Genomic DNA, 16807 nt, shown 5'->3' with positions numbered 1-16807 from the left:
CGTACCACAAAAAAAAAAAAAAAAAAAAAAAAAAGATGCATATTTATCTTTATGCATACATTATATACACTTACTACTATACTATTGTATTGAATGACAAAACATGCACAAGCTGTAAAACACTCAGAATCACTGAGCCAGGTGCTCTAATCTGCTCTTCAATCCCGTTGATCACCTTGGTGGAGGCTGCGCTGCTGGGGCCTGGCCTCGGGTGGGGCTGCCGGGGAGTTGCGCCCGGGAGGCCCCATTCAAGGAGATGTAGTTAGGGGGATGCCAGCCTCAGGGGTGGTCAAAGGCCCCATCGCCCCGTTGGAAGATCCGCTCAGGGAGTTTCTCCTGCCTCCTCGCCCCTGCTTCCTCAGGGATGGGCTGAAGGTGGTTGGAGTACCTCCTGCTCCTGGGCTTTACCTTAGAGACCCCCGCCCTGCCCCCACCCCACACCCCGCCTCCTGATCACTGTTCTGTCCCCAGAGCCTCCAGCCATCACCCCCGGCCCCTCCAACCTGACCCTGACTGCTGACACCGCCGCCTCACTGCCCTGTGAGGCCAGAGGCTCACCCAAGCCCCTTGTGGTCTGGTGGAAGGATGGACAGAAGCTGGACTTCCGCCTGCAGCAGGGAGCCTACCGGTACTGAGCTGGTCCTTCTGGGAACGTCATGAGATGCCTGGGGTGGGGAAGGGCGTGCCCGTCTCAGAGAAGGGGAGCCAGGCCAGAACCGAGGCAGGGGCGCACTCGGGTCTCACCAAAGCCAGCATCAGAACTTGTGTCCTGACTTCAAGGGGCCAGGAGGATCTTTACACTAAGATACCTGGTCATAGGTGGGGGCATTTGGGACATACAGCCAAATGGAAAATATATGGCCTTTGCAACCACTTTAGTCACTATTTAAGACCCCACGTAGAAGCCCCAGTTCATGCTGGTTGAGCCTGGACCCATGGCTCCTGCAGGAGCCTCGGTCTCCCCATTTCTCAAATGCAGCTGACCCTGAAATGATCCCTGGGAGTATTAAGAGGTCAGTTCATCAATTAATTCACCAAATATTTGTTGTGTTAGGTGCCAGATCATCGTGGAGCTTTGTGACTAAGCAGGTGTTCAGTGAACACAAGCAGTTCTGATCAGGGCTTTGGATATGGTTACTATTACAGAAGTTATCATAGGTGGTGACTGTAGAAAATTTTTAGGATTATGGAGAAACCCAGAGGCAAACATTAAAATTGCCCACAAACTGAACAGGTAGACCTTGGGAGGTAGAAAATTCTAAGAAAAACTCCTAGAGTCGAGGCTGGGGGCCGGTTACAGGAAGAAAAAATAGTCATGAAACACATCCCTCGCCTCCAAATTCCCCGGGTAGGGAGGCCACGGCTGGCTGGTTTCAGGTCAGCCCGGCCAGTCACTTAGCAGACAACCGTCCGTCTGTCTGTGCAGGCTCCTGCCCTCCAACGCCTTGCTCCTCACAGCCCCCAGCCCTCAGGATTCAGCCCAGTTTGAGTGTGTGGCAAGCAATGAACTGGGCGAGGCCCACAGGCTCTACTGGGTGATGGTTCACGGTGAGTTCACGGTCAGGACTGACTGTTCACAGCGAGGGCAGATGAGGAAGCCGGGATGGGGACAGTGCCTCCCTCTCCTGGGCGCTCTCTCTGCCTCCAGGGACCTGCACGGGTTCCCTCTGAGCCTTTCTGTGCTCCCCGGGTCACCGCTTCCAGGAAGCCCTCTCTGATCCTGCCCTCCCACACTGACATAACCCAACTCCAGCACAGTTCCTGGCCTGTGGGAGCTCGTAGGCGAGGCCTCTCCCAAGTCCAGAATGTTCTGAACCCAAATCTGACTTTGTCGTCACCCCAGTTAAAATCCCTCCCACCATGGCTTTCCACCGCCCTCAGGATAGAATGCATGGTGTCACCCGGGCCCAGAAGGTCAGCCCTGCTGACCCCCCAGGTTCAGCTCACCCCATGGTCTGCCTCACTCTGGGTTGCATTCATCCCTATCAGCTTTTTGTTCCTTACCTCGGGGCCTTTGCACATACTGTTCCCTCTGCTGAACACTCTTCCCTTCACCCAGGCAATATCTGCTCTTCCTTCAGATCTCAGGTTAAATGCCGCATGCCCCAGAGACCTTCTCTGGCCTCCCTCACTCTGTGCCCCCACCAAGCCCCCTTGTCTTGTGAAACACTCCCTGAGATACCTGGCTGGTATCTATAGAAAGCAGTTCATAACTCTCCCACACGCCCAGCAAAACACATCTGAGTGAGGAAATGTGACTGCTGCACCTCCCTCCCTGGAGCTTCGTCACTGATGTCACCTTGTGTCTTAGTCTGTTTATCCTTCTCGTCCACCTGGCCCCGTGGCTGTGTGTTCCCCAGGAGACCTCAGCAGGGCCTCAAGCCTTGCCTTGCGTTTCAGTGCCTCCCACCATTGCCGACGACCAGACAGACTTCACTGTGACCATGATGGCGCCTGTGGTCCTCACGTGCCACAGCACAGGGGTGCCAGCCCCAGTTGTGTCCTGGAGCAAAGCAGGCACCCAGCTGGGGTTGCGGGGGAACGGCTACCGTGTGTCACCTTCGGGTAAGTAAGGGTGAGCCACGTGGACCTGCTGCTGAGGGGACACTAAGGGGCATTGGGCAGAGGCTGTGAAAGCAGCCCGCTGGGCCCTGGTGGTTGAGAAGATGGAAAGTTCTGGCCTGGCTCTGCCATTCCCTCACTGTGTGACCTGGGAGAACCCCCTCGCGCTCCCCCCCCAGGCCTCAGTATCCCCATCCACGCACTAGAGTATTGATATCCATCAGTCAGTCCCTGATGCTAGTTGGTAAATTGGTGCTCCTTATGGCAGAATGAGAACAATAATAGCTACGTGAGAGTTTTCATAAAGCTAGTTTTAGCTCATTAGAAGGATTGTTCTTTATTCTGAAATAATGCTTTTCTTAATAATTTGGTGTTGAACGTGCCTTTCTTTTATGAAATTAAGGTGATAGTACATGGTAATTTTTTAAGTGTCTTTGCTTGTTAAAATAAAAAGCTGGCAACTTTATGGGGATTCTCTAAATTAAATGTATTTTTTAGTTGGTTGGTTAGTGAAATCCTAAAGTCTGTGAACCACTGGCCGGATCTGTGGTTTTCAAACTCTTCCAAAGCAATAGAACACTTCCTTCTGACAAGTGGTTACGGGGAAGCCCAACACGTGAGAGAAGCTAGGTTCTGGTTCCATCTGAGGCTGGGATGGGGGCTGTGGGGTGGTCCAGAGTTAGGTGGGCCTCGCTCCCTTTGCCCCCTCAGCAGGCCCTCAGGGGTCCACGGGGGATGGTTTAGAAACCACCTTACCTGACTTGCAGCCTGTGGTCTGGGAAGGTTAAAATGGTATTCATTGAGCAGCCAAGGCTGAGGGAGACAGGGCAAAGGGAGGACAGAGGAGGCAGCAATCCGGGGAGGCTTCCTGGAAGAGGCAAGTTTTGAGCAGAGTGCAGCAAGGATAGCAGGGTGAGGGCCCGTGGAAGCAGGCGCGGGCGGTCCAGGGATTCCAGGCCGGGCAGTGGCAGATCCTGGCACATCACAGCCAGAAGGGTCTAGAGATCATCCTGTCTGATTGTTCATTGTACACCTGGCCCAGAGACTAGAAGTACCAGAGAGCAGACGGGATTTGCCTACGGTAATGGTCTGAGCAGGGAGCAGAGGCAGGCCCAGGTTCCCCCGTGCTGCTTACAAATGGGCAGGGAGGCAGATTGAGTGGCCTGTAACAGAGACACCAGGGTTGGGTGTGTAAGAGCCCTGCCGGCTCCACCCCTGGGACATCTGTCCCAGGCCCCCTCACCCCTCTCTGTGCCCTGTTCCCGTCCACAGGTGCCCTGGAGATCAGGCAGGCCCTCCCCATCCATGCCAGCCGATACACCTGCACGGCCCGCAGCTCCGCGGGCGTGGCCCACAAGCATGTGGTCCTCACCGTGCAAGGTAAGCGTCCCCGAGGCCAGACAGCCGTGGCTCTTGGGGCAGGGAAGCTGGCGGAGGGCTAGAGGATTCTTTGGGAGAAAAGAAATAGCCCACCTGTGTCCTCTTTTCCGACGTTTCCGGAACCCCTTGTTCCCTTTAGCAGCCTCTCTCTTCGGTGCTCAGACGGCCCCTGGTTGGAGAGGCCTGGGTGTTAACGGTGTCCCCAGGGACCTCTGCAGCCCTGTTCCTTTGCAGCCTCCCCCGTGGTAAAGCCACTACCCAGTGTGGTCTGGGCGGTGGCAGAGGAGGAGGTGCTGCTGCCCTGCGAGGCCTCGGGCATCCCCCGGCCGAGCATCACCTGGCAGAAGGAGGGGCTCAGCGTTCCTGCAGGTGAGTCTCCTTGGCAGACAGCATGGGTGGGAGGAAGACAGTATGAACCTGTGGTCCTCCTTCCTGCCCCTGCTTCACCTCCTGACCTCCCGTCTCCCCTCACCACCCCAGAGCCCTTGATTCTGCCTGAGCACTCGGTGGCTGGGTTGGGAGGTTGGGTCCGGCTTCCGTGCTCGCTCTGCCCCCTCGTCACCCTGTGGCCACAGCAGGTCACTTGTCCGGTCAGACAGAACAGCCCAAGCAGCCTTCCTGCCCTCCTCGGGGATCCTGTCGCCCCAGCGACCGGCCCCCAATTCCTTCCCACCAAATCCAGGGGTGAGGACCCAGGTCCTAACCAGTGGACAGCTGCGGATTATCCATGTCAGCCCAGAGGATGCTGGGAACTATTTCTGCATCGCCCAGAACAGCGCAGGCAGTGCCCTGGGGAAGACTCGGCTGGTGGTGCAAGGTGGGCCCCGGGGGTGTGGGTGGGTCTGAAGTGGACCCCAGTGAGCTAGGGGCTTTGAGGCTCCTGAGAGCCCCTCCCTTCTCTGCCCAGCCCTGGTCCCGGGCGGGGCATGTCCCCACGTCCACCCCTACTCCAGCACAGCTTGTGGTTCTAGAAGGAATTCAAGAAAAAAACGGCTCCCATTTTGCACCCAAGGTCTGGCTTCAGACGGTAACTCCAGAGTCCCCTCTGCCTCCTCCGGCCCCTCCTGGGAAACTAGTCTGGTCATTCTTCTTTCATTTTGGCTTTCCAGTAGCAACAGCCATTTCTGTCCCTGTGGGTGAATGGGTCACTCTGTCACAGCTTCTTTACCAAACTCCAGAGAGTCCCCAGGTTATCCAGACCACGGGGCCTATGACCAGGGGCCGGTGGGGGCAGCAGACAGGGATGGAGGAAGGGGCTGAGGGTGTGTCAAGTGCCAAGGGCGCTGGGCCAGGGGTGGCCCACCCCAGCCCACCCCAGCCCGGCCCAGTCACCGAGGGGACCTCCCTATGCCCACAGTCCCGCCTGTGATCGAGACTGGCCTTCCCGACCTGTCCACCACCGAAGGCTCCCACGTTCTCTTGCCCTGCACGGCCAGCGGCAGTCCTGAGCCCGACATCACCTGGGAAAAGGACGGCCAGCCTGTGTCTGGAGCTGAGGGGAAGTTCACCATCCAGCCTTCCGGGGAGCTGCTGGTGAAGAACTCAGAGGTGAGGGCGTGGCCCCAGGGAGCAGAGGGGAATAATAGTAACAGCAGGAGCAGCAAACACCTGCTGAGCACCCCCCTGTGTGTCATGCTCTGTGCTGAATGCTGTGCAGTTTCTTAATCCTGGAACCTGGGGAAGCAGGTGTTATCACCTTAGCTACAGATGAGGAAACCGAGGTTCAGAGTGTACCCAGGTTTTGAAGACATGCTATTGCCAAGAGGCAGAACCAAGATTTGAATCAGGACCTCTACGGCTAGTCCCTGGGGGAGGGAAGGAGCCCTGGAAGAGAGGGAGGGGGGAGCGTGGCGATGACTTTGTGTCCCCAAACTGCCTCAAATGTTCTCAACCTGAGCTACAGGTGTGGGTGGGACCCCGGCTCCCTTCTCCCATCAGTACTCATCATGTTCTGTAATTACAAAAGAAGTCGCTGTCCAGATGGATGGGTGGCTGCTGGGTGGGCACAACTCTAGGGGGCCATGGGGGTGGGGATCCTGCCACACAGGGAGCCAGATGTGCAGTGGTGAGTGCACCAGCCCTGCTGGGATGCACCACAGAACTTCTCCTCTCGGAGAAGGCACCGAAAGCAGGGCCCGCCTCAGGGATGATGGATGAGGTGAGCACAGGTGAGCGGAGTGCAGGTTCCGTTCTGAGCACATAGGAGGTGCTTAGTAAATGGTGACTGTTACAAACGTGTGGCCAGGCTTAGATTATGAAGGCTGAAAATTCAATTAACAATCAAATTAAGAAGGAAAAAAAGGGAATTTTTTGGAGCCAAACTGAGGATTATAACCGGGGAGACCTGTTAGAAGTAAAGGCACGGTCACATACATTTTCAAGACGAAGAATCATACATCAGAATGACATACTCGTATTTTACATAAAGTTCACCAAAGACACATAGTCCGGGTAAGCAGGTACAAAGTGAAACAGCGAGTCACCATGACCCCTTACAGAGCTGGGAAGGAATGCTATTCTTTTAAGAAGTTACATTGCTAGCGTCAGAAGAAAGGAAAAGAAAAAGATCTTTACAGCTGAGCAGGCACACCCATCCTTGAGGAGCTCTGGTTAATGTGTAATGCAGATACACACCGCACATTAGGGATGGAAGGAGGAGGCCCAAAAAGACAGAGAATTTTATGTTTAATTTTTCTTGTCCTGCCTTAAAATATGAATTGTATTTCATCAATGCGCATAGCCATATGAAGGCTGCAGGGAGGTGCAGTGGTGAAGCCGAGCTGTTTGCTAGCTGTGTGACCTTGGGCAAGTCACTTTGCCTCTCTGGGCTGGATGGTCCATGGGAACCTGCCAGGGAGCAGGTCCCCGGGGGCATTCTGGCCCACGTTGGGGTGGGGGCAGTTCTCAGGCTGACCCCTCCCTTTGCCCACAGAGCCAGGACGCTGGCACCTACACTTGCACTGCCGAGAATGCCGTGGGCCGTGCCCGCCGCCGCATGCGCCTCGCCATCTTGGCACCGCCTGTCTTCACCAGCCTGCCTGGGGACCGCAGCCTGAACCTTGGGGACAGGCTGTGGCTTCACTGTGCGGCCCGTGGCAGCCCTACACCCCGAATAGGCTGGACTGTCAACAACCAGCCAGTCACAGGTCTGGGCCTGCTGGGGGCAGGTGGGACAGAGACCCAGGACCCTGGGAGGTTGAAGAGGGTGGGTGGGCGGGGGTGACCCAACCCGGTGAAGAGGAAGATGGTGCCAGTCAGCCTGTGGGTTCTGGGTCTCCAGACTTGGCCCTGCGTTGGGGCACAGGGCAAACACACATGTGGCCCTAGGTGACCAGTCACATGTCAGACCCAGCAAGAAGCCACCTGTGAAAAAGACTCAACCCTGGAGACCTCAGGGCCAGGAGAGGGGCCTGTGCTCCAGCCTAGCGCTGCTGCCCCCACTGTGGGCCCCTCAACACACTCCATTCATGGGGGGCTCGCTCCTCTCACCTGGGTCCCCAGTGACGTTTAGGGAGATCCAAGGCCTGCACGGGCCTGTGGTGTACATAGTAGGTACTCAATAAATGCCTGCCGAGTGGATGAATTGCTAAGTCTCCTCTGCTGCCAAGTGATGTCTTCATATCCCCCTATACCCAAGTCCAGGTGCTGGGACACGTGCGGCTCACCTTTGTGCACCTGTGCAGAAGGCTTTGCCTCAACCTCACTGCCTCCTGGGCGGAGAGATCAGGAGAGAGATTCAGCCTCTCTGAGCCCAGCTCTTCATCTTGAAATAGGGATAACAGGGGTCCTGAGGGTGGAATGATTTAATGCAGGAGGCTCGCTTGGCAGGGCCTCGCCCAAGTAAATGCCCCATCTGTGTAGCACTTGTCCTTATTCCTGGTGTAGGGGCACTGTCTAAGGATTACAGGGAAAACAAAGGCTGTTAATAGCATCCATCTAGGGACTTCCCTAGAGGTCCAGTGGTTAAGACTCTGTGCTTCCGCTGCAGGGGGCATGGGTTCGATTCCTGGTCAGGGAAATAAGATCCCACATGCGGTGTGGTACAACACCCCCCAAAAAATTAATTAAAAACATAGCATCCATCTATATGTAACTCGTGACAATATCTCTATAAGTGCCACTTTGAAGACCTACCCTTGGCCACTCATCATATGCGCGGTGTGGACTTGAAAATGAGAAAAGGCAGGTCTTCAACCTCATCCTCATCATCTGATCCTGTGCCTGCCACGATAGCATCCCACTTGCTTAGGCTTCCAGCAGGGAGGGGACGCTTTGTGCCTGTATGAATCACCTGTTGGATACTGAGGCCTGAGTTAAGTGTTCGGGGCAGGAGGTCCCTGGCACCCTGAGCTCAGAGCCCCCTGGGGCATCTCTTTCTCTGCCACAGAGGGGGTGTCCGAGCAGGACGGGGGCAGCACACTGCAGCGGATGGCAGTCACCAGAGAGGACAGCGGGACCTACATCTGCTGGGCCGAGAACAGAGTGGACCGAGTGCAGGCGGTCAGCTTCGTCCACGTGAAGGGTAGGGAGTGACCACGTGGTCTTTCTCCAGACCTCTGCTGACCCAACCTAGTGGTTTTTCTAAGAAACTGGCCTCCTAACCTCTGAATTAGTACCTCTCCACCCTGGCTGGGCATTAGGATCTCCTGGGGGACTTTATAAAATACCAAGGCCCAGGTTCTAACCCCGACTCAGTAAAGGTGAGGCCTCGACATCAGTATTTTTTACCCTCCCCGGATGACCGGCTGTAGGTAGAACTGAGATCTGACTCATCAGCCTGAACCACTGCTCTCAGCTGGATGGTGTCAATGTGGGAGGGGGATGGGGGCCAAGGTACCCTGGCAAACAATGCGTGAATCTCGCCAGCCTGCCGGTTGCTCCCCACAGCCCTGCCCCCCACAGCCCTGCACAGTAACCCTCATGTCACTGTGACTTGCATGTCCAACTTTAGGATGGGAGGGTGGGGCTCGATGAAGGGCAATGAGCCGCCCAAGGCACCAGGATTCAACTGTACTGTTGGTAGATTCAACCTCAGGAAACCGGCAGGGATGAAAACCAGCGCAGGGCATCCAAGAGTGGTTTAAGAGTTGCATGAAATGAGAATCAGGGATGTCTTAGTGTTGCTATGTCCAACAGAGGTGTCCTAATGATTGTGTAGTCCTTGTTTTCCAAAGTACCCTGCCGCTGGGCTAATCCATCTCTGAGTGTGAGTGTATGACACTCATACACTTTCTCCCCTCCTGTGCCTGTCTCAGGCATCACTAATCAATCATAGCACTATTCCCACTCAACTTCAAATCCTTCTCAGCACAGAGTTCCTGGCAGCCACTGCCAGTCTAGTTCACTTGACCTGCGACATGGAAGCTGTATGCCATCCCAGGTGTATTGACTCTACACAGCCGTGCTGAGCCAGCAGGAGCCTCCATAGGTTCCTGGGGTCTGTCTGGCAGGTTTTTGGGGATGGATTTATGGGAATTTTAGCCTGAAGGAAACCTCCTTTCTCACTCTTTGTCCACTGTCACCTTGTGCAGAGGCTCCTGTCCTACAAGGGGAGGCTTTTTCCTACCTGGTGGAACCCGTTGGGGGCAGCGTCCGGCTGGACTGTGTGGTCCGTGGAGACCCAGCACCCAACATCCACTGGATCAAAGATGGCCTTCTGCTGCAGGGCAGCCGGCTCCGGCACTGGCTGCAGAATGGCTCGTTGACCATCCGTAGGACCGAGGCAAGGCGGGGCCTGGGCTGGTGCCACCTGGGACAACCCTCCACTTTGTCTGATTATCCAAGACGGTGCTTTAAGTTGGCACCACCCTCTACAAAGCATTTTCCTGCCTGTACCCAGAGATCCTCACCTGACTAACTAGGGTGACCTCCAGCCAGTGGCTTAACTTCTCTGTGCCTCAATTACCTCATCCATTCAATGGGGCTAATAATTGTTCTACCTCATAGATTTATAGTGAGAAATCAGTGAGATGACCCACACCAGGTACTTAAGAGTGATTAGTCCCTCAGTAAAGCCAATATATGTTACTAATAACAACCCCATGGAGCAGAGTAAGCGGATAAGAGTGCCTCATTTTACAGATGAAGACACTGAGGGTCAGAGAGGCCCACAGCCAGTAAGCACCTGAGGCAGGACCCCAGCCCAGGTCTCCTGATTCCTACTCCACGCCATTTCCAAAGCCTTGAGCTCGGGGGCAGCCCTTGCTTACCTTCCCTTCTGTGTCCCAAGTCCCAGTGGTCCTGCAGAATTCCACAGTTCGATGATGTCAAGGACTCATCTTAGGGGTCCTTGATCTTGCCCATCTGGGAGCCTGTCTCAGACTGGTAAAGGCAGCAGCAGCAGCAGCAGCAGTAAGGGTGCCATGACCTGAGTATTTGCTGTGGACCAGGCACTGTGTCTCGCATTTAGGGAGCATGATTTCATTTGATGCTTACAACAATCTTGTCGGTTATTATCCCCGTTTTAGAGATGGGGAAACTGAGGCTCCAGAGACATGGTGAACAGTGGAGCCCGGATTCGGTCCCATCTTGGACTGATGCCCAAATCTATACTCTTAATTGCGTGCCGTGCTGCCCGCTGACAGTCCCTTGGGAGTGGCCTCCGGGATATTATCTTCTGGGCGTGGACAGTGGCTTCAGGCTGCCCCAGCTCCATCTCATGGTGGTGCTGCCACTGGAAGCGAATCTGAGCCAGCATTCTTCCTGAGTTGCATCACTGACATGGTCGTGGATATCCTGGGAAGAGACTTCCCTGTCACCAAGGCCAGGAAGTGCTGCAAACCCTCCCCCTCTGGAAGACTGGCAGTGTGCACTCGCACAATAAAAGCCCCAGGGAGCCTGCAGTGCTGAAACCTGTTCTTGTCTAACTCAGTGTTTCCCAGACTTGCTCAAACACAAAACCCTTTTGCTAAGGAATTCCTAATAATGTGCCATGGAGTCATAATACTTTAACGTACACAATTTGGAAGAGGTGGATCTAAATCATGCTTCTGCAGCATATAGCTCCCCTTAGAGCAATGGGTTGTCACCACCCCAAGTTCCAGGGGTGAAAGGGGCTGAATTCTCTTTGGATTCTATTGACAAGCAGCCATGGAAGCCCCTCTGGTGGAATCTGTGGGCCCCTGGCTGGTTTATGCTCTAAGCTCCTCCTGGTTAGATGGGTCTTGCTCCAGGTGCCCCTGTCTGTGCCCAACTGTCCCCAGATGCTCCCCGCCCTCTCGTCCTCCTCTCCTGAATGCCACGCCCCCGCTCCCATGCCCACCCACAGAAGGACGACGCGGGACAATACCAGTGCCTGGCGGAGAATGAGCTGGGCGCGGTGGAGAAAGTGGTGGTCCTTGTGCTGCAGAGTGAGTCTCAGCCCCACCTTTCCTGGGCCCTGGGTGGGGACCAGGTGAGGTGGGCACCCAGTGAGGTGGGCACCAAGGGGGCAGCTGTGCCGAGGCTGTGGCTGCCGCCGCCCAGGCTGTGTGATGGGAAAGGAGGGCCATTCTGAATATTTATTCAGAACACACAGTTGAAGTCCCATGAACTGTCTCCCCAATGTGGAATGGGAATTAGGGGCTGGTGAGTACTGGGGACCCAACAGCCAGGCCTGGGGGACCTGTTTATTCAGAACTCAAAACTGTCATTGAGATCATAGTGACAGTTCCTGTGTTTGCCAAGCAGGTTATAGCTAACAGTAAGTCTAAATAGAGATTTAAAAAAAAATTTATTGGAGTATCATTGATTTGCAATGTTGTTAGTTTCTGCCGTACAGCAAAGTGAATCAGTTATACATATATATCTATATATATATCTATCTATATATATATATATCTCCACTCTTTTTTAGATTCTATTCCCATATAGGTCATTACAAAGTATTGAGTTCCCTGTGCATAGTAGGTCCTTATTAGTTACCTATTTTATATATAGTAGTGTGTATATGTCAGTCCCAGTCTCCCAATTTATCCCTCCCCCGCCAGAATGAAATAATGCTATTTGCAGCAACATGGATGAACCCAGAGATTGTCATACTGAGTGAAGTAAGTTAGACAGAGAAAGACAAATATCATATGATATCGCTTATATGTAGAATCTAAAAAAACAATACAAATGAACTTATTTACAAAACAAGAATAAATAAGGATTTTTAATGAAACTTTTCATTGAAGATTAACACACAGGAGGAGGGTACATGTCACAAGAGTACAGCTCAATGAATTTTCATAACAGGAACCCACCCAGGTTACCTGCACCCAGATCCAAAAATAGAACAGTAACAGTTCCCAGACCCGCCTCCCCACATCATGCCCCCTTCCAGTCTCTACCCCGTCTCGAGGGAATCACCATCCAGAATTTTGCCTTTTTAAAAAATAGCTTTATTGAGACATAATTTACATACCATAAAATTCACCCATTCGTATTATTCACCCTTAAAAAAGAAGGAAACTCTGTCACATGCTACAACATGGATGAGCCTTGAGGACGTTATGTTAAGTGAAATTAGACAGTCACAAAAAGACAAATATTGTATAATTCTAATTGTATGAGGTCCCTAGAGTAGTCAAGTTCTCAGAGATGGGCAGCAGAATGCTGGTTGCCAGGGGCTGGGGAGAGGGGAATGGGAATTAGTGTTTAATGGATATAGTTTCAGTTTGGCAAGATGAAAAAGTTCTGGAGATAGATGGTGGTGATGATTGCACAACAATGCGAATACAGTTAACACTGCTGAACTGTACACTTAAAAATGAGTAAGATGGTAAATTTTATGTTATATGTTTTTTACCACAATTTTTAAGTGAAAAAATCCACCCATTATAAGTATACAGTTTGGTGATTCTTAGTAAACGTATAACATTGTACAACCCATTTTTAGAATATTTCCAAGTTCCCTCTGCCCATTCGTAGTCAATCTCCGTTCCCACCTCCAGCCCCAGGCAACTGCTGATCTGCCTTCTGTCCCTATAGATGTACCTTTTCTGGTAATTTCACATACGTGGAATCATACGCAGTTTTTGGTTCCAACTTCTTTCACTTACCGATGTTTTGGGGGTTCATCCATGTTATAGCGTATGTCAGTACATCATTCCCTTTTATTGCTCAATAGTATTCCATTGTCTGGATTGACCACATTATGTTTATCCATTCCCCAGTCACTAGACATTTAGATTGTTTCTAGTTTTTGGCTCTTGTGGATAATGCTGCTGTGAACATCTGTGTATACGTCTTTGTTCTTTCTCTTGAGATTCCTGGGAGTCTAATTGCTGGGTGACCTGATCAATGTATAGGTCACGTTTTAAGAAATCACCAAACTAGCTGTACAGTTTTACTTTCCTTCCAGTAGTGTATGAGGTTTTGGTTTCTCCACATCCTTGCCAACACTTGGTAATGTCAGTCTTTTAAATTTTAGCCATCCTTGTGGTTACAAAGTAGTATCTCACTGTGGTTTTAATTTGCATTTCCCTAATAACTAATGATATTGAGCATCTTTTCACGTGTTTATTACTCTTTCATATGACTTCTTTGGCTAAGTACCTATTTAGGTCTTTTGCTCATTTTTAAATTGGATTGTCTTATTAATGAGTTCTAAGAGTCGTTTACATAGTCTGGATACAAGTCCTTTATCAGATAGATGATTTGCAAATATTTTCTCCCAGTCTGTGGCCTGTATTTGCATTTCCTGTATTTTGCCTTTGAAGAGCAAAAGTGTTAAAATTTGGTGAAGTCCAATAGTATTTTATGGATTGTGTTATATTTTTAAAATCTTTGTTTAACCTAAGGTCACATTGTCTTCTGTAATTTGTACAATTTTTGTTCTTATATTTAGGCCAAATCCATTTGAGTTAATGTTTGTGTGAGATAAGGGTCTAAATTCCTCTTTTTATCTTTTTCTTTTGGCATATGGATATCCAGTTGTTCTATACCATTTATTTAGATCTTTTCCATCTCTCTCAGTGATATTTTGTAGTTTTCGGGGTACAAGTCTTGTACTTTTGTTAAGTTGATTACTAAGTATTGCATGATTTTTGACGCTACTGCAAGTGGAATTCTCTTAGTTTGATTTTTTTGGATTTTTCATTGCTAATATATAGAAATACAATTGATTTTTTTTTTTTAATTAATTAATTTACTTTTGGCTGTGTTGGGTCTTCGTTGCTGTGTGCAGGCTTAGTTGAGATGAGCCGGTGCACGGGCTTCTCACTGCGGTGGCCTCTCTTGTTGCGGAGCACGGGCTCTAGGTACATGGGCTTCAGTAGTTGTGGCGCACGCGCTTAGTTGCTCCGCGGCACGTGGGATCTTCCCGGACCAGGGATCGAACCCGTGTCCCCTGCATTGGCAGGCGGACTCCCAACCACTGCGCCACCAGGGAAGCCCACAATTGATTTTCGTTATCTCGATCTTAAGTCCTGCAACCTTGCTAAATTAGTATTTAGTCCTAGTAATTTTTTTTTGGCAGATTCCGTAGGATTTTCTACATGTCTTCTATGAGTAGAGAGGTTTTACCCCTTCCTTTCCCCTCTGGATACCTTTAATTTCTCTATGTTGCCTATGGCATTGATTAGACCCTCTGACACAAGGTTGAATAGGAATGGCCAGAGCAGGCAGTCTTGCCTTGTTGCCAGCTTAATGAGGAGAGCACTCCGTCTTGCACTACTGAGTACGATGTCAGCTGTGGGTTTTTACAGATGCCCTTTATCAGGCTGAGCAAGTCCCCTTTCATACCTAGTTTGTTGAGAGTTTTTGTCGTGCATGGGGGTGAGGGAGGGACGTTTCTGGTTGCAGACAAGATGGAACTAGAGGCACTCCTGCTTATTCCTCTTGCTAAGGACACAGCTTAAAAACTCTAGACTTTATATAGAAAACAAACACTGAAAGACTCTGAAAGGTAGAGAAAAGAAGGATGGGCCAAGGATCTTGGGACCTATGGGATGATATGGCAGCAAAATCCCTAGTTTTTCTTTCTGCCTCATATATCCTGGGCAGGATGCTTGAGAAGCCAGCAACCTGGAAATACCAATGGGCTCAGACAAAAACAAAAAACAAAAAGAACGAGGGCTCCCCAAAAGTCTGCTCTCTCTTGCTAAAGGACCAGAAAAAGGACAGCATATCAAGCTAGAAAACTTAGGTAATAACACCCTATTCCAGCCAAACACTATGAAAAACTGCAGCCTTACCCTAAACCCCATCAACAAAGACCAAGTGGGAAACCTACACTTCTGCCTTTTCCTTGCCGTCCCGAGGCACCCCTCTCCCCACACTGCGGGGTGGGCAGGGGGTAATGGTATCAGATGAGGCCAAGTGGGGGCAATAACCCTCCCCACCAGGTCTGATATCCGTGGAGGCCTAGTGTGAACTCTGAACTCTGTGTCTGCCCAGCAATGGTAAAGCACCCCTTCTCGTTCTGGGGTGTCAGTGGAGGCCAGCTGGGGAAGCGGGGTTTCTACCTTCACCTGGAAATAATGAGGCCACACCTCCTTCCCGTGGCAGCGTCAGAGGCAGCCTGTTAAAACGAAAGAGCTAGAACTAGAGTCTTTCAACTCAGAATGTTCTTGAAACTCATTCCTCATACCAAGAACAAGGAAAATCTCAACTCAACAAGGACTTTAAAGTGGCCGTGAGCAGCTGTGAACATGCTGAAATGTGAAAAAGTAAAAGATCTCAGCAAGGAAACTGATATAAAGAAGAACCAAATTAGCACTAAATTTATAATAAGCAAAATTAAAAACTCAGTGGTTGGGTGTAATACTACAAAGAGGACAGAGGAAAGAATTAGCAAATTTGAAGATGTAACAGTAGAATTTAACTAGTCTGAACAACAGAGAGAAAATAGACGGGGGGAAAAAATGAACAGGGCCTCAGCGATCTGTGGGACTACCCCCAAAAGATCTCACATTCATTCATTAGAGCCTCAGAAGGAAAGGAGAAAGGCAGGTGAGAAGTAACCAAAGAAACAAGAGCTGAAATTCCCCAAAATTTCACCAGATACATAAACCTACAAATTCAAGGAGCTGAGGAAAACTCTAACAGGATAAACTCAAAGATGTCTGCACTGAGACACATCGCTATCAAACTTCTAAAAATTAAAGGCAAACTTCTGAAAATTAAAATAAAACTCCCATCTTCCATCAATGAAGCGGAGCATGGTTGTGGAGTAATTCAAAGTTCAGGCAATTTTGGGGGGTCAGGAAAGACCTCTTTTTATTTATTTATTTATTTATTTTGCGGTACGCGGGCCTCTCACTGTTGTGGCCTCTCCCGTTGCGGAGCACAGGCTCCGGACGCGCAGGCTCAGCGGCCATGGCTCACGGGCCCAGCCGCTCCACGGCATGTGGGATCCTCCCGGACCGGGACACGAACCCGTGTCCCCTGCATCGGCAGGCGGACTCTCAACCACTGCGCCCCCAGGGAAGCCCCGCAATCAGTCATTTTTAAATTAAGATATATAGGTTGTATTTTTAGACATAATGTTATTGCACACGTAATAGACTACAGTATAAACATACTTTTTATATGCTCTAGGAAACCAAAAAATTCATGTGATTCACTCTATTGTGATATTTGCTCTATTGCAGAGGTCTGGAACTGAACGCGCAGTATTTCCAAGGTATGCCTGTATACAAAAATAATAAGATGTTTCTAAAAGCTGCCCTGGGCCTCCCACAGGTGCCCCGGTGTTCCAGGTGAAGCCCCAAGACGTGACAGTGAGATCTGGGGATGCCGCGGCCCTGCGGTGCCAGGCCTCTGGAGAGCCGGTGCCCACAGTGGAGTGGCTGCGAGCGGGCCAGCCCTTGCGGACCAGCCGGCGGCTCAGGACCCTAACGGATGGGAGCCTGTGGCTGGAGCGAGTGGAGGCTGGGGATGCGGGCACATATGAGTGCGT

The 16807-nt window shown here is 51.1% G+C and overlaps 1 protein-coding gene across 1 annotated transcript in view; it reads left to right on the top strand.

The window, feature by feature from the left end:
- The window catches only part of HMCN2 (hemicentin 2), a 150510-nt gene that overhangs the window by 122127 nt on the left and 11576 nt on the right, over positions 1–16807 (top strand). Inside the window, 12 exon segments of the mRNA XM_007453133.1 lie at positions 472–628; positions 1427–1548; positions 2401–2565; positions 3835–3942; positions 4177–4311; positions 4625–4759; positions 5300–5490; positions 6875–7088; positions 8330–8464; positions 9474–9664; positions 11210–11291; positions 16591–16801. Coding sequence (XP_007453195.1) covers positions 472–628; positions 1427–1548; positions 2401–2565; positions 3835–3942; positions 4177–4311; positions 4625–4759; positions 5300–5490; positions 6875–7088; positions 8330–8464; positions 9474–9664; positions 11210–11291; positions 16591–16801 — 1846 coding nt within the window.

Source organism: Lipotes vexillifer, unplaced genomic scaffold (assembly GCF_000442215.2).
Source record: "Lipotes vexillifer unplaced genomic scaffold, Lipotes_vexillifer_v1.1 scaffold149, whole genome shotgun sequence".
Taxonomy (NCBI): Eukaryota; Metazoa; Chordata; class Mammalia; order Artiodactyla; family Lipotidae; genus Lipotes; species Lipotes vexillifer.
This window is presented reverse-complemented; position numbering and strand designations above follow the sequence as displayed.